Below are 21634 nucleotides of genomic sequence, written 5' to 3'. Positions count from 1 at the left end.
AAGCGGTGGGAAAGCCACACTAGTGTCACGGATGTAAAGGTAATTGCTGTCTCCTCGTACGCGTCCATTTTTAGCTATGGGATAATGATGGGAGCGCGTGGCGCTGCGCTGCGCCGTGTATGCATAAGGTGTCTCACTGCGAGCAGATGGAGCGCTGCCTGCGAAGCGGTCGGAGACGTGGCATTCACCTGTGGAAGTCGCTAAGCTTGGGGCAGCATGTCATGTGAACAATGTTTAAGAATAGATGCGGTCTTTCCATCGGTTCCTTCTCACGAATGTGTGTTCATCAAACATAACACAGATTTTAACCCTTCGATGCACGAGTGACTGGACCCTACACTCAAAAATCACCCATACTAGAATCAATGCCGTTTTATGCCGATTTTGCTATTTTGGTTAGGAATAATCACTTGTATGATATTTAGTATTATATTTAGGACCACACAAGAATGATTTCATGTTAGAAACATCTTCATTTTTCACTTTTTTTACATCTTTGAAAAAGAAAATGACCCCGTACAACAATAGAAAATGGGAGGATCCATTGTGTGTTACATAAAGTTAAGTTAAAAATGTGAATGGCATGATATCAAAAACATGTTTTTTGAGGAATACCTGGAATATAAAATGATTTAAAAAATTTTCATTACAAAGATATTTCAAGAAAACAACCTGACCGGGTCATTTTTGACCCACTTATGGAAGGTTGGGGTAGTAACATAAAACCAAAAATTTCTTAAAATGTATATAAGGTAAGTTAAAAATGTGAATGGCATGATATCAAAAAGATATTTTTTGAGGAATACCAAGATAATGAAATGATAAAAAATTTTCATTACGAAGATATTTCAAGAAAACAACCTGACCGGGTCATTTTTGACCCACTTATGGAAGGTTGGGGTAGTAACACTAAACAAAAATTTCTTAAAATGTATAAAAGATAAGTTAAAAATGTGAATGGCATGATATCAAAAACATGTTTTTGAATGATACCTGGAATATGAAATGATAAAAAATTTTCATTACGAAGATATTTCAAGAAAACAACCTGACCGGGTCATTTTTGACCCACTTATGGAAGGTTGGGGTAGTAACACAAAACCAAAAATCTCTTAAAATGTATAAAAGGCAAGTTAAAAATGTGAATGGCATGATATCAAAAACATGTTTTTGAGGAATACCTGGAATATGAAATTATTTTTAAAAAGTGTCATTATGAAGATATTTCAAGAAAACAACCTGACCGGGTCATTTTTGACCCACTTATGGAAGGTTGGGGTAGTAACACAAAACCAAAAAATTCTTAAAATGTATAAAAGGTAAGTTAAAAATGTGAATGGCATGATATCAAAAACATGTTTTTTGAGGAATACCTAGAATATGAAATGATAAAAAATTTTCATTAAGAGGATATTTCAAGAAAACAACCTGACCGGGTCATTTTTGACCCACTTATGGAAGGTTGGGGTAGTAACACTAAACAAAAATTTCTTAAAATGTATAAAAGATAAGTTAAAAATGTGAATGGCATGATATCAAAAACATGTTTTTTGAGGAATAACTGGAATATGAAATTATGAAAATTTTTCATTAGAAAGATATTTCAAGAAAACAACCTGACCGGGTCATTTTTGACCCACTTATGGAAGGTTGGGGTAGTAACACAAAACCAAAAATTTCTTGAAATGTATAAAAAGCAAGTTAAAAATGTGAATGGCATGATATCAAAAACATGTTTTTTGAGGAATACCTGGAATATGAAATGATAAAAATTTTTCATTACGAAGATATTTCAAGAAAACAACCTGACCGGGTCATTTTTGACCCACTTATGCATCTAAGGGTTAAGAAGAGTTTGGAACGATTCTTCCTTTATCACAGAGAACTAAAACATCCCATCAGGGATTAAACTGAACAGGTTTATCTGTGTAATATGGCTTTGACGCACACAAAGGCTTCTAAGTTCTAAGAACTTTTCGGAATCCCATAAGCTTTTATGTGTGTTGGACCTCCACACCAGCGGAGTTGAACATTCTCGGCCATGATGCTGCTATTGTTTCATTTCATTCATGCATTTGACCTTGGGGCAAAGTCATGCGGAAAACTGTGGAAAAAAAAACATCGATCATATATCCAGGTCTTGACTTACTTTGATGGTGGACTCTCAAAATCCTCCTCCCAATAGCTTCTTCCCTCCTCTCGGTGCAGATCAATGTCTCGACTGGAGGCGAAGCTGTGGCCGGCTCCTTCGCCGCCGTGGAAATACAAAGCGTTGCCCTCAGACTGGCAAGCGTGCTGTGCAACACGGAAAGATGGCGTTAGAAGATGACACGGCAGAAGCAACAGAGACAGTAAAAAAATAAGTAAGCTCAACTCATTGGAAATTGTTATCACTCAATATAACGGCTTACAAAGAACACTAAACTCATCACACAGCAACTTAACACCCAAAAGCAATATAAAAATATGGGGGAAAAAAACAACTATTATAGTGGTAGGTTACCGAGACATAATTCACCCCCGGAACGATTGATAGGGGAGGAGTTGCCACCCGGAGGGGTAGGCGCAAGGGGTGGTGGTTTCCCACTTCCTGTTGTGGTTGAGAGACGGGGCTCTCGTGTCTCACGTAGCAAAGAGTGCAAGTTAATGTTTGCAAGAAAAATAAAGTTTTCTCCCAAATTGGACACTCCGCCTCAGACTCCAGTTCTTCGGCGCTTCACGATGAACATTTTCCCATAATGCATCACATCTGAACAAAGCATTTAATTGGAGGGCAAGCAGCATAGAAACTAGATAGATCAGGGGTGCTCACACTTTTTCAGCATGCGAGCTACTTTTAAAATGACCGAGTCAAAATGATCTACCCACTACAAAAATGCAAAACATCTATTTATTTTCAAATGTATTGAGGATTATTTGTACGTACAATGTATGTTGATGTACCTTACATAACCAAATGAGCCAATATTGCAAAACACACATAATTAACTATTAACATTTTTTGTAATTACCTGAGTTTACTTTGATGACTTGCACTGAATTGAACCAGCCAGGGATGCATAGTCCGGACAGTAGCTGCTGATAGCCAGCCTCAAGCACACTTCCAAATGTTTATCAGTCATGGATAATATCCGTATCATAATATCCGTATAATATTCCATATCCGTATGGAAGTGATATGTTTTTTGCCTTTTTACTTGGTCCAGTTTTTGCCTTTTTACTTGGTCCAGCTCCTTCACTCATTTTAGTGACCATAAACTCAAAATTCAGTTGTCATCTGACTGGTTGTCCTGTATGTCAATCAAGTAACGGGGATGGATGATAGGCTGACATCGTAAGTTCTGCTGCACTTAGAGACGTTGTTTGATTTGATTGGTCGCCCGAAGGGCAACATTCTGTTGTCATCTGAATGGCTGCCCTGTATGTCAATCAAGTGACGGCATTGATGCTGCGATGATATTTTTTTAATGTCACGCCGCGATCGACCAGCGATCGACCAGTACCACCTCCGCGATCGACCGGTAGCTCGCGATCGACTTAATGAGCACCCCTGAGATAGATGGATGGATGGCCCTGCAATGCTGCCTTGGTCCACCAGAGGGAACCAGAGAAGCCTGAAGGGAGGCCGACATCGCCAATGAATGGAAAATGTTCAAATATGTATTTTTAATTTCAAACCGGCATTGGTATCTGTGTGTATATTTATACTTTTTTTACTCATACTTTTGTGTGTTAATTTGCTGTGTGATGAGTTTAGTGTTCTTTGTGAGATGTTGACCTCGTCACTTCAGTGCACTGAAGCTCCAGAGCCAAAGAGCCAAAGTTTCCTCATTGACTTGTGAGCAGCACAGTATTTAAACGATTAGTCGTAGTTCTCAAGTACAGGAGATATCACAAGATCAGAGCTGATCCATAAATTATCCGGAACGCTGTATAAGCTGCAGGTTTCAAAGTTTAAGAAAAAACTAAAAGGCTTATAAAGAGAAGATTCCGGCACAAAAGAAAGCATTAAAGAAGAAAGATCCTTCATGTCGCCGTACCTTCACAGTAGCACCAGGAAAGAAGAGCCAGTTGGCGGTGTCTGGAGGATCCAGGTTGTCCTCCATGAGAGGAGCTTTATGCGCAGCATTGACCAGCAGAACATTGTCCAGACCCCAGCAGGACTCGTACCCGTCTGGACCTTGAGGAGCCTCCTGAGACCAGCGGAGGCGTACGTTCTCCGCCCTGGAGTGTACTGGCATGGGGAGCAGGTGAACGAAGGTGCTGCTGTTGGTCGGAGCTCTGGAGGACCACAATAGGTTTTGAGTTATGTTTAAGGAGCTGCTATGGACTTTAAGGACAATGGGGATGGATTGAAATGAAGACCTGATCTTCTCCAGTGTGATCCAGTCCGAGTTGTTAGCGTTCCCACTGAGGCTGTATGACACAGTGATGCTGGGGTCTGAGTAGCTGAATCGACAGGAGCCTGAACCTGAGGAACAGAAGCAGACAAATTTACAGAATTGGACTAACCTTGGTTAGTGTCATTAGGTGTCTCTTCCGAAGGTCTGAAACATACTCTTATGATGAAATGTTTCCCATAAATTATGTAAATACAATTAATTTGTTGCAGAATGCCAAAAATGTAAACAAATAAAATATCTAATATCTAAAATATCTATCTAAAATATGGGCTAATAACTATAAAAGCAATCTTCACTGGCTAAATGTACTGCAAAAAAGGCCAGTAAGGATAATTCATAATGCCGCCTACAGAGAACATACTAACTCCTTATTATATAAATAAAATAAAATAAAATAAAATAAAATAAAATAAAATAAAATAAAATAAAATAAAATAAAATAAAATAAAATAAAACAAAGTGAAATAAGTTACAAAATTTAAAAAAAAAAAAAAAAAAAAAAACAAGGTCCAAGGCCCAAAACAAAAAATGTAATATTTTTTTCTTTATTTAAAAAAAAAATAAAAAAAATAAAAACAAAAATAAAAACAAAAAAAAACTTAAACTGTATTATGGAAAGCAGGAAGTGAACAAATGTAACAGTTACTGATTGTAAAAGTACCAGATGGAGGGGTAGGATTTAATAAGCTCTGCTTCTTCCTACTCCTTTTGGACATGTGGAACTGGGAACTGATTATGGGATGCACTCAATTGTAATCTGATGCATGTTCAAATGAAATAAAACCATTACCATTACCATTACCATTACCATAAAATGCTCTATCGCAGAGTAGTAACTCATTCACTCCCAAAGACTTACTCATATGTCTTTTACGTTTTCTTATGCGAGAGTGATGATGCAACTCCACAGTTTTAAGCGTAAAAAAAAACAAACACAAGGGGGCAGAAGTGCATTTTATAAGAACTCTTCCTGCATTCCCCTCCATTGAAATGGATGCTGCACAGCAACCGGGAAGTCCAACGACATCTGGCAGAGTTGCACTAAGTAAGCTGTTGCACGCGTGCACGCACGGTGGCTTGTCGGCGTCCCGCTGCATCCCCCAAATGTGTGTACTCGAGCCTGCGTAAATGTCTGAGCATCTTTAAGTGGTAAAATTCTTCCTTTCAAACATTGATGCGTCTTGGAAATGTGTTTGTCTGTGTGCTTTGGGATATGATGGGGTGAAAGGTCACTAATGGAGGATGCAGGAGCTACTGACGACCCCTGATGTTGTGGAGCATCTACGACTTTCCAATGGCATTGCTTCATCCACATCTCCATTGGGAAATATCGTACTATTTATGCCTGAAATGTGGTACTATTTATGCCTGATCATATGAAAGGAAGAGAATAAGGGAAAAATAATATGAAAAAAGGAATACATGATAGATGGCATGTCTGAGCTGCATGGTTTTCTGCCACAGTCCCATGAGAACTTCTGAATGCTTATAAAGTTCATAAAAAATACAACGTATCTAAAAACTCTGCCTTCTAGGTGCTTTGTGTAAAAGATTAATAAGATACCAGAGACAGCATGAGGAAAGCAAAAAAACAACATGAAGCCAAAGATGATTATATTTGAGACCAATGAATGAGACCAATGAATGCAAAGTCAGTCACGTTCAGTCAGAAGGACTCACGGTCCAGATACTGTAAGATGGTACTTGGATGGTCTTGGATGTGCATGTGATACTCACCCAGGGCAAACTGAAGAACAGACGCTGTGCTGGTGTTCAGGGACACGGTGGTCTGCAGGACATAACCACAGGATAGATTATATTCCATATAATCCAAAGACTGGATTTCCTGTGACGCCATTATTCATTCGCTCCTCAGTCACACAACTGGTGGTGGTAAACTATATCTGTAGACACAGCTGCTCTGAGGTCGTCGGAAACATGTCCGCCAATCGACGCCTACAGCCTCTTCAAATACTACCAAATATTCATTTGCATTTATAAACCGGTGTGGGCGGCACTGGAGGTAAGATGGGGGGGGGGGGGGGGGGGGGGGGGTCTTGGCCAAGGATAGGATAGATTAGAAGGATAGATTTTGGCCAATACAATTCAAATTCTAATAATATAAATACTAATACTACTACTATTAATAACAAATAACAAAAAACTACAATTCATTTCGAAAGATTTAAAAAATGTGAAGGCTGCACGCTGGATGAGTGGTTAGCACGCAGGCCTCACAGCTAGGGGACCCGAGTTCGATTCCACCCTTGACTAAATCTAAAATCATGCTAGGTTAATTAGCCACTCCAAATTGTCCATAGGTATGAATGTGAGTGTGAATGGTTGTTTGTCTATTTGTGCCCTGGGATTGGCTGGCCACCAGTCCAGGGTGTAGGAGACAGCTGGGATAGGCTCCAACACCCCCGCGACCCGTGCGGAAAAGCAGTAGAAAATGAATGAATGATTTGTAAAGATTTAAAAAAAAATGTGAGGGCTGCACGGTGGTTAAGTGGTTAGCACACATGCCTCACAGCTAGGGGACCCGGGTTCAATTCCACCCTTGGCTAAATCTAAAATCATGCTAGGTTAACTGGCGACTCCAAATTGTCCATAGGTATGAATGTGAGTGTGAATGGTTGTTTGTCTTTATGTGCCCTGTGATTGGCTGGCCACCAGTCCAGGGTGTAGGAGACAGCTGGGATAGGCTCCAGCACCCCCGCGACCCTTGTGAGGATAAGCGGTAGAAAATGAATGAATGAAAAAAACTAATTAAAAAAATGTGAGGGCTGCACGGTGGATGAGTGGTTAGCACGCAGGCCTCACAGCTAGGGGACCCGAGTTCAATTCCACCCTTGGCTAAATCTAAAATCATGCTAGGTTAACTGGCGACTCCAAATTGTCCATAGGTATGAATGTGAGTGTGAATGGTTGTTTGTCTATATGTGCCCTGTGATTGGCTGGCCACCAGTCCAGGGTGTACCCCGCCTCTCGCCCCAAAGACAGCTGGGATAGGCTCCAGCACCCCCTGCGACCCTTGTGAGGAAAAGCGGTAGAAATTGGTTTAATGAATGAATGGTTTGTAAAGATTAAAAAAAAAATGTGAGGGCTGCACGGTGGTTGAGTGGTTAGCACGCAGGCCTCACAGCTCGGGGACCCGAGTTCGATTCCACACTTGGCTAAATCTTAAATCATGCTAGGTTAATTAGCGACTCCAAATTGTCCATAGGTATGAATGTGAGTGTGAATGGTTGTTTGTCTATATGTGCCCTGTAATTGGCTGGCCACCAGTCCAGGGTGTACCCCGCCTCTCGCCCCGAAGACAGCTGGGATAGGCTCCAGCACCCCCGCGACCCTCGTGAGGAAAATCGGTAGAAAATGAATGAATGATTTGTAAAGATTTCAAAAAAAAATGTGAGGGCTGCACGGTGGTTAAGTGGTTAGCACACATGCCTCACAGCTAGGGGACCCGAGTTCAATTCCACCCTTGGCTAAATCTAAAAACATGCTAGGTTAATTAGCCACTCCAAATTGTCCATAGGTATTTATGTGAGTGTGAATGGTTGTTTGTCTATATGTGCCCTGTGATTGGCTGGCCACCAGTCCAGGGTGTACCCCGCCTCTCGCCCCAAAGACAGCTGGGATAGGCTCCAGCACCCCTGCGACCATCGTGAGGAAAAGTGGTAGAAAATGAATGAATGATTTGTAAAGATTTAAAAAAAAAATGTGAGGGCTGCACGGTGAATAAGTGGTTAGCACACATCCCTCACAGCTAGGGGACCCGAGTTCAATTCCACCCTTGGCTAAATCTAAAATCATGCTAGGTTAATTGGCGACTCCAAATTTTCCATAGGTATGAATGTGAGTGTGAATGGTTGTTTGTCTATATGTGCCCTGTGATTGGCTGGCCACCAGTCCAGGGTGTAGAAGACAGCTGGGATAGGCTCCAGCACCCCCGCGACCCTCGTGAGGAAAATCGGTAGAAAATGAATGAATGATTTGTAAAGATTTTTAAAAAATGTGAGGGCTGCACGGTGGTTGAGTGGTTAGCACGCAGGCCTCACAGCTCGGGGACCCGAGTTCGATTCCACACTTGGCTAAATCTAAAATCATGCTAGGTTAATTAGCGACTCCAAATTGTCCATAGGTATGAATGTGAGTGTGAATGGTTGTTTGTCTATATGTGCCCTGTGATTGGCTGGCCACCAGTCCAGGGTGTAGAAGACAGCTGGGATAGGCTCCAGCACCCCCGGATAAGTGGTAGAAAATGAATGAATGAATGAATAAAAAATTTTGGTTTAGAAACCCCCCAAAAATGATATTATGTTGGTTTTTCATCGATATTTGCAGTACAGAGTAAGAAAAAAAGTACAGGTTTGGTCCCGGAATCGTACTTACAAGCTCTCGCTCTCCAAAAGGCTCACAGAAAGTGATCGCCCGGCCGTGCATCAGAACCCCGCATTGCTCCCCCATCTCACAGTTAGTACACTCCGACCTGCACAAGAGCGCCAATATGGCCGTCACGTGAATGACGACAACATGGTAGGAATTGCAGGAGGCGTCACGGGTACCAAACGGTGGGGTCCAGCTCTCCCTGCAAGTTGGAGTCAAAGTCGTCCCGCAGCACGGCGTGGTGAGCATGGACGTCCACTACGAACACACACAACATAGCATCAACGCCATTTTGTCGATAAGCCAAAACAAGTCATGTGATGAAGGCGGACTTACAAAGACTCGGCCTCAGCGGGGACTCCGTCGGAGCTGAAAAATAAATATGATGATGAATATATAAAGTACATATATTTTACACATATTGTTATATCTTAACCCAACCGGTAGAGGCAGACGGCCGCCCCACAGAGCCTGACCAGACATCATTTTACCGTTTACATGGCTGGAATTTCTGTTATTCTACATAGTGCCGTGGTTCTCCCAAATCCGATGGCTGCCGGTTTGATCCTCAGTCCTCAAGGAATATTTGAAGGACATTTTCATCAATCCGTCTCCAGTTTTTAAGATTACTCTAACTTGAAAACGGCCTAAACGTCACCATTATGTTTATGACACAAGAAGATCCATTGTATGGTCATATCACCTCGTAGTTTGGTACATGACCAAAAAAAAAAAAAAAATGAAATGATAAAAAATAAATACATTAATAAATAAATAAATTTAAATTATATTAGAAAGCAGGAAGTGAACAAATGTAACAGTTACTGATTGTAAAAGTACCAGATGGATTGGGTCTCTTGCTTGAGGCAGCAGGGTTCAAAGATTCAAAACAAAACATAAAATAAAATAAAATTTAATTTAAAAAAATTTAAATTTTTTTTACAAATTTAAAAATTTGGTTTAAAAAATTTGGTTTATATAAAAATATTTTAAAAAAATTAAAAAAAAAACAAAAAAAACTTAAACTATATTATGAAAGCAGGAAGTGAACAAATGTAACAGTTACTGATTGTAAAAGTACCAGATGGAGGGGTAGGATTTAATAAGCTTTGCTTCTTCCTACTCCTTTTGGACATGTGGAACTGGGAACTGATTATGGGATGCACTCAATTGGAATCTGATGCATGTTCAAATGAAATAAAACCATTACCATTACCATTACCATTACCATTACCATTACCATTACTTTTATGGACAGAATGCAGCCAAGGCGTTGGGGGGTTTTGGTTTGGTGGCTGCCAGATTGGGTCTCTCGCTTGAGGCAGCTGGGTTCAAAGGTCCAAAACAAAACATAAAATTAAATAAACATTTTTTTTAAAAATAAACAAATAAAAAAAAATGCAATTTTTTTTTAATTTTTTAAATTGTAATTTTTTTTAATTTCAATTTTAAAACAAAATTTAAATAAAAAAATTTGAACTATATTAGGAAAGCAGGAAGTGAACAAATGTAACAGTTACTGATTGTAAAAGTACCAGATGGAGGGGTAGGATTTAATAAGCTTTGCTTCTTCCTACTCCTTTTGGACATGTGGAACTGGGAACTGATTATGGGATGCACTCAATTGGAATCTGATGCATGTTCAAATGAAATTAAACCATTACCATTACCATTACCATTACCATTACCATTACCATTACCATTACTTTTATGGACAGAATGCAGCCAAGGCGTTGGGGGGTTTTGGTTTGGTGGCTGCCAGATCGGGTCTCTCGCTTAAGGCAGCTGGGTTCAAAGTCCAAAACAAAACATAAAATAAAATTAAAAAAAAATTGAAAAAAAATAAAAAAAATTAAAAGATTTTTTAAAAATGTAAAAAATGTTAAAAAAAAATATAAAATACAAAATATTTAAAAAAAATTTAAATAAAAACAAAAAAAAATTCAACTATATTAGGAAAACAGGAAGTGAACAAATGTAACAGTTCCTGATTGTAAAAGTACCAGATGGAGGGGTAGGATTTAATAAGCTTTGCTTCTTCCTACTCCTTTTGGACATGTGGAACTGGGAACTGATTATGGGATGCACTCAATTGGAATCTGATCCATCTGATGATATAAATAAATAAAAACATTACCATTACATTCCTGGTTGAGTTATACATGACAATAACTGCAAATAGCAAAGCAAGACAGTGAATATTTGCAAAGTTTAACAGATCTACTCAAACATTCATAAGATGTATTTATGATGTATGTATTTAATATGTTGTTAAACCAACCCTAACAACCCCGCACACATACAAATATGGCCTGTGTGTACAAGTACTCTCCAACTATATACAGTCCACATTTCTTAAATCACGTGGAGGCAAAACAAACTTTGTCAGTGTCCCGGCCAGCCGCAGCTGCGGTTTCCTGGCTGCTGATGTTAATTCCTTTCAGCCACAAAGGGCCGGGCGGCCATGATTAACGGTTCACTGCCAATTAACCGCCATACTCCCCGAAGGCGACGGCGTGCTGTAACGCTATAATCCACAACCGGGGCCAAGCCGACACACTGAACCATCCCTCTCCTCGGGGATGAACGACTTAATGAATCAAACATGACTATTTCAAAAATACAGTCTGGGATGTCTTTAAAGTAGTTACACTTGATTTACTGTGTAAGTATGGCTCGGAAAACGCCACGGTGTGTACAATTGGGGATATATTTTTGGTAGTCGAGTAATGAGTACCATGCACTTTTCTCTGCAGGGTGTTATTTGCAGGATTATTTTTATTTGTTTGCTCAATAGGTTGCATTAAGGAATCATCTTATATTAGGGGAATATGTTTAATTTTTAGGCGTATTCAACTGCAAAGTAGCACAATTTATGAATATATTTTTGGAAAACCTTGCTAGCGTGATGCTGTGACATTCTAATTGCAAAGTGCTGAGGGATTACTGTAATATTTTGGAAGTGTGAGGTGAGCATGCTCCTCTTGAAACCCCAGGAGCTTCTTTACTCTGATCCACAAGAAGCCATCAAGACCGAAGAGGAGCAGGATAATCTGTGACATTATTCTCCATCTCGGATGAGTCTCAGCCCTGATAAGAAACACTGAGATAAAACTCAGGGCTTTAAAAGTCAGTCACTTGACTCTACACCTATTTCAAACCAGGGATGTTCATCATTTAAAAAGGAATAATGATCACAATCAACACAGCTCAAAGTAATATTGGAGGATTATAAAAAAAGGTACTAAATAAAGTAAGTGCTGTCCAAAGAACATTATTTGTTTATCTGAAAATGTTTATTCTCATGTCTTGTTTACATAATGTCTTCTAAACACGATTCCATGATAGCAACAAGGCTGCAAATAGTAATGAAATCAAAATGTCGTGTTGCTGCTGGATGTTCATAGCATCCGAGTCATGTCTTGTTTACATTGTGTCTTCTAAACACTATTCCATAATAGCAACAAGGCTGCAAATAGTCATGAAACCAAAATGTTGTGTTGCTGCTGGATGTTCATAGCATCAGAGTCATGTCTTGTTTACATAACGTCTTCTAAACACTATTCCATGATAGTGACAAGGCTGCAAATAGTAATGAAATCAAAATGTCGTGTTGCTGCTGGATGTTCATAGCATCCGAGTCATGTCTTGTTTACATTGTGTCTTCTAAACACTATTCCATGATAGCGACAAGGCTGCAAATAGTAATGAAATCAAAATGTTGTGTTGCTGCTGGATGTTCATAGCATCAGAGTCATGTCTTGTTTATATAACGTCTTCTAAACACTATTCCATGATAGCGACAAGGCTGCAAATACTAATGAAACCAAAATGTCGTGTTGCTGCTGGATGTTCATAGCATCCGAGTCATGTCTTGTTTACATAATGTCTTCTAAACACTATTCCACGATAGCGACAAGGCTGCAAATATTAATGAAACCAAAATGTTGTGTTGCTGCTGGATGTTCATAGCATCCAAGTCATGTCTTGTTTACATAGTGTCTTCTAAACACTATTCCATGATAGCGACAAGGCTGCAAAATCGTCATGAAACCAAAATGTTGTGTTGCTGCTGGATGTTCATAGCATCCGAGTCATGTCTTGTTTACATAATATCTTCTAAACACTATTCCATGATAGCGACAAGGCTGCAAATAGCAATGAAACCAAAATGTTGTGTTGCTGCTGGATGTTCATAGCATCGAGTCATGTGTTCATAGCATCCGAGTCATATCTTGTTTACATAATGTCTTCTAAACACTATTCCATAATAGCGACAAGGCTGCAAATAGTAATGAAACCAAAATGTTGTGTTGCTGCTGGATGTTCATAGCATCCGAGTCATATCTTGTTTACATAATGTCTTCTAAACACTATTCCATGATAGCGACAAGGCTGCAAATAGTAATGAAATCAAAATGTTGTGTTGCTGCTGGATGTTCATAGCATCCGAGTCATGTCTCGTTTACATAATGTCTTCTAAACACTATTCCATGATAGCGACAAGGCTGCAAATAGCAATGAAACCAAATGTTGTGTTGCTGCTGGATGTTCATAGCATCTGAGTCATGTCTTGTTTACATAATGTCTTCTAAACACTATTCCACGATAGCGACAAGGCTGCAAATATTAATGAAACCAAAATGTTGTGTTGCTGCTGGATGTTCATAGCATCCGAGTCATGTCTTGTTTACATAATATCTTCTAAACACTATTCCATGATAGCGACAAGGCTGCAAATAGTAATGAAACCAAAATGTTGTGTTGCTGCTGGATGTTCATAGCATCGAGTCATGTGTTCATAGCATCCGAGTCATATCTTGTTTACATAATGTCTTCTAAACACTATTCCATGATAGCGACAAGGCTGCAAATAGTAGTGAAACCAAAATGTTGTATTGCTGCTGGATGTTCATAGCATCCGAGTCATGTCTTGTTTACATAGTGTCTTCTAAACACTATTCCATGATAGCGACAAGGCTGCAAATCGTCATGAAACCAAAATGTTGTGTTGCTGCTGGATGTTCATAGCATCGAGTCATGTGTTCATAGCATCCGAGTCATATCTTGTTTACATTGTGTCTTCTAAACACTATTCCATGATAGCGACAAGGCTGCAAATAGTAATGAAACCAAAATGTTGTGTTGCTGCTGGATGTTCATAGCGTCCGAGTCATGTGTTCATAGCATCCGAGTCATGTCTTGTTTACATAATGTCTTTTAAACACTATTCCATAATAGCAACAAGGCTGCAAATAGTCATGAAACCAAAATGTTGTGTTGCTGCTGGATGTTCATAGCATCCGAGTCATGTCTTGTTTACATAATATCTTCTAAACACTATTCCATGATAGTGACAAGGCTGCAAATAGTAATGAAACCAAAATGATGTGTTGCTGCTGGATGTTCATAGCATCCGAGTCATGTCTTGTTTACATTGTGTCTTCTAAACACTATTCCATGATAGCGACAAGGCTGCAAATAGTCATGAAATCAAAATGTTGTGTTGCTGCTGGATGTTCATAGCATCAGAGTCATGTCTTGTTTATATAACGTCTTCTAAACACTATTCCATGATAGCGACAAGGCTGCAAATAGTAATGAAATCAAAATGTTGTGTTGCTGCTGGATGTTCATCGCGTCCGAGTCATGTGTTCATAGCATCCGAGTCATGTCTTGTTTACATAATGTCTTCTAAACACTATTCCATGATAGCGACAAGGCTGCAAATAGTAATGAAACCAAAATGTTGTGTTGCTGCTGGATGTTCATAGCATCCGAGTCATGTCTTGTTTACATAATGTCTTCTAAACACTATTCCATGATAGCGACAAGGCTGCAAATAGTCATGAAACCAAAATGTTGTGTTGCTGCTGGATGTTCATAGCATCCGAGTCATGTCTTGTTTACATAATGTCTTCTAAACATTATTCCATAATAGCGACAAGGCTGCAAATAGTAATGAAACCAATATGTTGTGTTTCTGCTGGATGTTCATAGCATCCGAGTCATATCTTGTTTACATAATGTCTTCTAAACACTATTCCATGATAGCGACAAGGCTGCAAATAGTAATGAAATCAAAATGTTGTGTTGCTGCTGGATGTTCATCGCATCCGAGTCATGTGTTCATAGCATCCGAGTCATGTCTTGTTTTACATAATGTCTTCTAAACACTATTCCATGATAGCGACAAGGCTGCAAATAATAATGAAACCAAAATGTTGTGTTGCTGCTGGATGTTCATAGCATTTTGCTAATTTACCATTCGCTTTCACATATCTAAGCAATTGATCCGTTACGTCAGGGACCCATTCAATACACCGGTGCTGAAGCGACGTGGAAAGCTGAACTCGGAGTTTGAGCTTCATGGTGGCAGCCGGCGCCCCCCGACCGAGGTGGATCAAAGGCCTTTTCCCTCCCACGCACCCCGTGTCCGCCACTGCAACCTCTCGTTCTAAACACCAGGAGTGCTGCATTCTTCCTGCACCTTGTTTACATTCTTCCGAATTTGGTCTAACAAGTTTATATGAGCATGCAAAGACTCGACTCGGTGCTAATCCACCCCGAGCGTAATAAAGCGTAACAACCCTTCGAAATCGCCTTTGGTCTTTTCAGGGAGGCCAGCTGGCTAACGAAAGACTTTCCTTTCTTTTTTTTTTCCGAGTGGGTAATCCTTACTTTCTTCCAAAAAAGGGGCCTCATTTACAGTTTTCTTTCTCCACGCTTCATCGAGCTCCGCGCTATCGCTGTGCGCTTCACACTTCCTGCCCAGACACTGGCGCTCATTTCACTGGGATTAATCCCCTCTCACTTCCTTAAAGACTTCAATTACTGCCTCCTCTATTAGCGGCTCATCTCTGTTAATGCCTGGATCTGCCCAGCCGGGGCTTAAACGCCGGCGTGCACACGCACATGCATGTACAATACTTGCACGCAGAGCGGGAACAGCCAAATAAATACAAATGGAGCACCCGGGGATTCGAGCGGAGTCTTCCTGATGACAGGCTTTTGCTCGAACGGACGTACACTTTGGCAGCGTCAGACGTGTTTGCACAAAGGGCGCAGGGCACAAGTTAAATCCGCCGGCACTCTGTCCGTCTTCTCGCCGCTCTAATCTCCCCTCGCTCTGCCTTTTCTCGCCACTCCGTAAATGCCATCCGTCGTCCTCGTTACCCTCCGGTTTGGTCTTTTTAAACTTTGTCTGACTCACATCCTGGATCTGGATGAGGCCGGCCACGTTTGAAGTTGCCCTAAGTGGCGTTTGCAATTACGCTCTCCCCGGGACTCAGGATGCTGTTGTTTTAGCGTCGAGATGAACGCAGAGATGAGACGGGCTCTCCAAGGTCAGATTGCAACCACTCCACCCCAATCTGGAAAAAGTGGGTCCTGTGTGTGGGCTTCAATTGGCACCATTACAGTCATCATACGCTGTAGCTGAGTGGAAGGCAGAAACCTTCTAGCCCAGGGGTGGGCAAACTGCGGCCCACTAAGCTGAATCCGGCCCGCCAGCTGCTTTCTAACTTTTAACATACGTACATGCTGGCAACATGACTTGCAAGTCGGATGTCTTATTCAGTCAAAAAATAAATTATAATAAAAATTAAAAAAATTTTTTAAAAAAAACTTAAAAAATTAAAAAAATTAAAAAAATTGTACATTTTTTTAAAAATGTAAAATTCAAGTTTGTAGTTTGATGTGATGTTTAAAGCGTTTGAATCTGGCCCGCCAGTTGCTTTCTAACTTTTAACATACATACAACATGACTTGCAAGTCGGATGTCTTATTCAGTAAAAAAAAAAAAAAAACAATAAAAAAAAAAATTAAAATGTAAAATTCAAGTTTGTAGTTTGATGTGGTTTGATGTTTAAAGTGCTCTGGAAAAAAAAGGGATATATGGAACATATTTAAAACATATAGCTAATAATCTGACACGTTTACAGATAAAATTATACAAATAAGTAAATAAATAATAAATATATAAAAATATAATATAATTGATATATAATGTAATTAATAATATAATTATAATATATATAATAAATTATATATATAATATGTAGATTAAATATAATATATAATATAATAAATAAAATTAAACAAATAATTCAAGGTGGACTGTTAGAATTATAAGCAAATACAAATATATACAAATATATATATACATATATACAAATAAATAAATAAAATAAATAAATACTAAATATATAAAATATAATATAATATATTAAATATAATATATATAATAATAAAATTAATATATATATATAATATAATTAATTGTTATAATATATAATAAATAAATAAAATTAGACAAATAATTCAAGGTGGACTCTTAGAATTATAAGTGTAAAATAGTGTGTGTTATAAAAAATATATATTCTGGCCCCCCAGACAGTTTTGTTAACTCGACGGCCCACGAGTCCAAAAGTTTGCCCACCCCTGTTCTAGCCTCACTTCCTCTCAGAGGCGTTTTACCTCCAAGACTTTGTTTACAAATAAGGACACAATGTGCTTTGTAGCATGCAGTAGCACCTGGAGACTTTTTCATGTTTTGTTGTCAGTTTGTTGTATTCTCCTGAGTACTGAGTACTCTCCAAGTATTCGCCAAAGTTTTAGTTCATGAGGTTTGCGTATTTGGAAGTGAGCCCTGAAAAGTTTGGGATGGCTCTGAACGCTCGCTTTCAGGGAATGTTTTCTAACATTGGCTCTCTGTGACATCACAGAGTGCCGGGCTTCCATATATGGGCGCTGTAGGCCAGATGCGCCCTCTGCCCTCCCCCGAGCTCTGCTGCTGTGTTTATTATCTTTCTGCGCGGGGTGAAAAATGAGCATAATCGGTCCCCTTTAAGAAAAATAAAAATACCTGAATTTATTTCACAAATAAAGGCAATTTTTATGCAAAATAATAAATAAAATAATATAAACAAATTGTAGACATTTTCGACAAAATTTGACAAAAATGTCAAAATGAACTAAAATACAAAGAAGTCATTAAGAAGATGCATTGAAATTGTTGACATTTACATTATATATTGACATATTATATCATATTATCCGGACTATAAGTCGCATTTTTTTCATAAAAAGGAGCATAATGAGTCCCCTTTAAGATAAAAAATGCCTAAATTTATTGCATAAATATATGCAATTTTGATGCAAAATAATATAAGCAAATTGTAGACATTTTAGACAAAATTTGACAAAAATGTCTAAATGAACTAAAATACAAAGAAGTCATTAAGAAGATGCATTGAAATTGTTGACATTTACATTATATATTGACATATTATATCGTATTTTCCGGAGTATAAGTTGCACTTTTTTTCATAAAAATGAGCATATTGAGTCCCCTTTAAGATAAAAAATGCCTAACTTTATTGCACAAATAAATAGAATTTTGATGCAAAATAATATAAAAAATAATATAAGCAAATTGTAGACATTTTAGACAAAATTTCCATTTTGACAAAAATGTCTAAATGAACTAAAATACAAAGAAGTCATTAAGAAGATGCATTGAAATTGTTGACATTTACATTAAACATTGACATATTATATCGTAATTTCCGGAGTATAAGTCGCACTTTTTTTCATAAAAATGAGCATATTGAGTCCCATTTAAGATCAAAAATGCCTAAATTTATTGCGCAAATAAACGCAATTTTGATGCAAAATAATATATAAAATAATATAAGCAAATTGTAGACATTTTAGACAAAATTTGACAAAAATGTCTAAATGAACTAAAATACAAAGAAGTCATGAAGAAGATGCATTGAAATTGTTAACATTTACATTGTATATTGACATATTATATCGTATTTTCCGGACTTTTTTCACACTTTTTTTCATAGCTCGGCAGTTCCTTTTCTGTTCATGTTTATTTTTTGTGTATCTGAATAACTTTTATTGTTGTAACTTGCCTTCCAAGAGGACGTAATGTCTGTTTTGGTCAAGTAGTTTGTAAAATAAATTACCCGCAAAACTCCAGTGTGTTTTTTTTTCTACCTGATTATGCATTTTTGGCCTCCGGAGCGACTTATACTCCAGAAAATATGGTATATTAATTATTGACATATATAGGACTTAGCAATGAGTGTCTTGTCAGGACAAAAATCGGCAATTGGAGTCAATCAGGTGATAAATAAGGTTTTGCATCTAAATGTGGAAGGACTTCTTGATGGTGAGCACCCAACAATGGCAAACAAATTGGCAGCCAGACAAGCGTTATGACAGAGAACAGCGTGGGTGGGTGGGTGGTAGGGAAGGTCCCCCCCCCATCACTCCTCTTTTGCACCGTGATCAAGTGTCCCTCAAGGTGCAGTGGCCTCTTTGAGTTATACGTCCCTCTAATAATCCATCTGGCTGGCGGTATACGGGGCCAGGCCCATAAAAAGCAGATTTATTCTCCGACTGGAAATGAGGACCTGACGACGGCGGGCAGAAAGCAGGGACGGCCGCCCCTGCTGTCACGGGGAAGAGCTGATGGACGGCCTGCTGGGGTCCATACCCGTATCCACTCTAGCCTTCAGCCTTTGTAGAACACAACTCAGGACTCTCTCATTTAGCTCTTTTTTTTGTCTGAACTTCGTGTTTGTTGAAGACGATTCACCCTTAATCCACCTTAAATATGCTCACTAAATGTACTGCAAAAAAGGCCAGTAAGGATAATTCATAATGCTAATAATGCTAATGCTAATAATGCTAATAAAATAAAATAAAATAAAATAAAATAAAATAAAATAAAATAAAATAAGGAAATCAGGATGTGAACAAATGCAATGAACGAATGCAACCAAGGCGTTGGGGGGTTTTGGTTTGGTGGCTGCCAGATTGGGTCTCTTGCTTGAGGCAGCTGGGTTCAAAGGTCCAAAACATAAAATAAAATCAAATTAAATGAAAAACATTTAATTTTAATTTAAAAAAATAAAAAAAAATCCAAATTAAAACAAAAAAAAACTTAAACTATATTATGAAAGCAGGAAGTGAACAAATGTAACAGTTAGTGAAGTACCAGATGGAGGGGTAGGATTTAATAAGCTTTGCTTCTTCCTACTCCTTTTGGACATGTGGAACTGGGAACTGATTATGGGATGCACTCAATTGGAATCTGATGCATGTTCAAATGAAATAAAACCATTACCATTACCATTACCATTACCATGACCATATAATCCAAAAGGCTTCTTCAGTTCTACATTTGGTGCACATGTGAGTCTATTGGTGGGTGGTTGGTGGGTATTTCCCCTGGGGGTGGCCACAATGGGGTTGTTTTTAAAACAGATTGCTAGTGGCCATTCACGTGGAATGAGACAATCTTTGGAGGAAAGACCAGCAGACCAGACGTGGTGATGATGCAAACCTCTTCCTATGAGTACTACTCCGACATCTATGTTGTTTTTTTTTTGAACGGCTACAGCTGCTGGCTTGAAGTACCAACATCTGAAATGTGTGTTTGTTGCTGGGTGGATTAGCGAGTGGGAAGGGATGGAGTGGAAGTTGAATGAATGGATGGATGGTGCTCTCCACGGCGGACTGGAGCGTAGCGGGAAGAGCAGGGACGAGAGTGTCTGGGGACCAGGTATCAACAACACCACTAGACTGGATTCTTTTATTATAGTACACCAACGACTGGATTCGAGTGTCGGATCAACTAACCGCAATAAACGCATCGCATTTTAAACACAAACTGCACATAAGTGTGAAAAGTTGCAAATGTAGGCTAGGACCCCTTTTAAGCCTCATTAACCTGCCTAATTACTTCTCAACGCAGACTTATTTAACACCCTGCCCGCTATGGCGCCCCCTCCAACCTTTTATTTCACTTTTCCTGCCAACCCCTCCCTCAGCCGAGGATCCTAACCTTGCTTTAGGGAGCTTTTATTGCTCTTCAAAGCATCTAGTCTTAAGCATATGAACTTCTGAAGAGGCTTGAGCTGGCCTTATATATTTTTATTCCACTTTGAATGCTAATGCCGCGATTGAGAATGAACCAACTGAGAGGTCAGGGGGTGCAATTAGAGGCCCAGTAGTCGTCCATCACGGTACAGTTTACATTCATGTCCTTCCATGCGGCTAAGTACTGGGCTCAAAGATAAGTATTTTAATGTGCATTGTTTCCAGGGACAACACTGTCTTTTATCCTTAAAACGATCAGCAGGCTAACTCTATGTCCTGTTTATATATGTTTGTATTTTTTTCCACTACGTTGGATGAAGTGTGAGATATGTTATTAGATATGATACTCATTTACTTTGTCACCTATGACAAGAAGCTAAATGTTTTCCTAGCATATATTGACATTAGCATCTTTATATCAAAGTGAGCCCAGGCATCCTTGAGTTGTTTAAGTCTAGCCTGCGTCATGCTGCTTTTGGCGCTGCTGCCGACTTCATTTCGAGACCTCGAGGGGTAAATCTTGTCCACTTTTTTTCAATTGGCGGGACGCTGCAGGGCCTTGGTGCCGAAGTGACTGATGTTCGATGGCGACGTTCCATTTAAAGCTGCAAGCAGCCTCTGACATTTCCAGTCTTACTCGTTTTGAGTATGTGGTATATTTTATGAAGGATCATTAATTACTCACATATTAAATGACATATTCAATTTCTAGGGCGGCACGGAGTCGAGTGGTTAGTGCACAGACCTCACAGCTAGAAGACCAGGGTTCAATTCCACCCTCGGCCATCTCTGTGTGGAGTTTGCATGTTCTCCCCGTGCATGCGTGGGTTTTCTCCGGGTACTCCGGTTTCCTCCCACATTCCAAAAACATGCTAGGTTAATTAGCCACTCCAAATTGTCCATAGGTATGAATGTGAGTGTGAATGGTTGTTTGTCTATAT

General features: G+C 39.1%; 1 protein-coding gene across 2 annotated transcripts in view; it reads right to left on the bottom strand.

The window, feature by feature from the left end:
- The window catches only part of reln (reelin), a 139866-nt gene that overhangs the window by 44877 nt on the left and 73355 nt on the right, over positions 1 to 21634 (bottom strand). For both annotated transcript variants that reach the window (XM_058075614.1, XM_058075615.1), the window contains exons 5-11: positions 9129 to 9161; positions 8972 to 9050; positions 8799 to 8895; positions 6141 to 6192; positions 4366 to 4471; positions 4041 to 4281; positions 2150 to 2295 (exon numbers count right to left, since the gene is read on the bottom strand). In XM_058075614.1, the coding sequence (XP_057931597.1) occupies positions 2150 to 2295; positions 4041 to 4281; positions 4366 to 4471; positions 6141 to 6192; positions 8799 to 8895; positions 8972 to 9050; positions 9129 to 9161 (754 nt within the window). The remainder of the gene's footprint in view (positions 1 to 2149; positions 2296 to 4040; positions 4282 to 4365; positions 4472 to 6140; positions 6193 to 8798; positions 8896 to 8971; positions 9051 to 9128; positions 9162 to 21634) is intronic.

The sequence above is a fragment of the Doryrhamphus excisus genome, chromosome 6, assembly GCF_030265055.1.
Source record: "Doryrhamphus excisus isolate RoL2022-K1 chromosome 6, RoL_Dexc_1.0, whole genome shotgun sequence".
NCBI classification, from domain to species: domain Eukaryota; kingdom Metazoa; phylum Chordata; class Actinopteri; order Syngnathiformes; family Syngnathidae; genus Doryrhamphus; species Doryrhamphus excisus.
The sequence above is the reverse complement of the archived record's forward strand: the minus strand, read 5'-3'. Positions and strand labels throughout refer to the sequence as shown.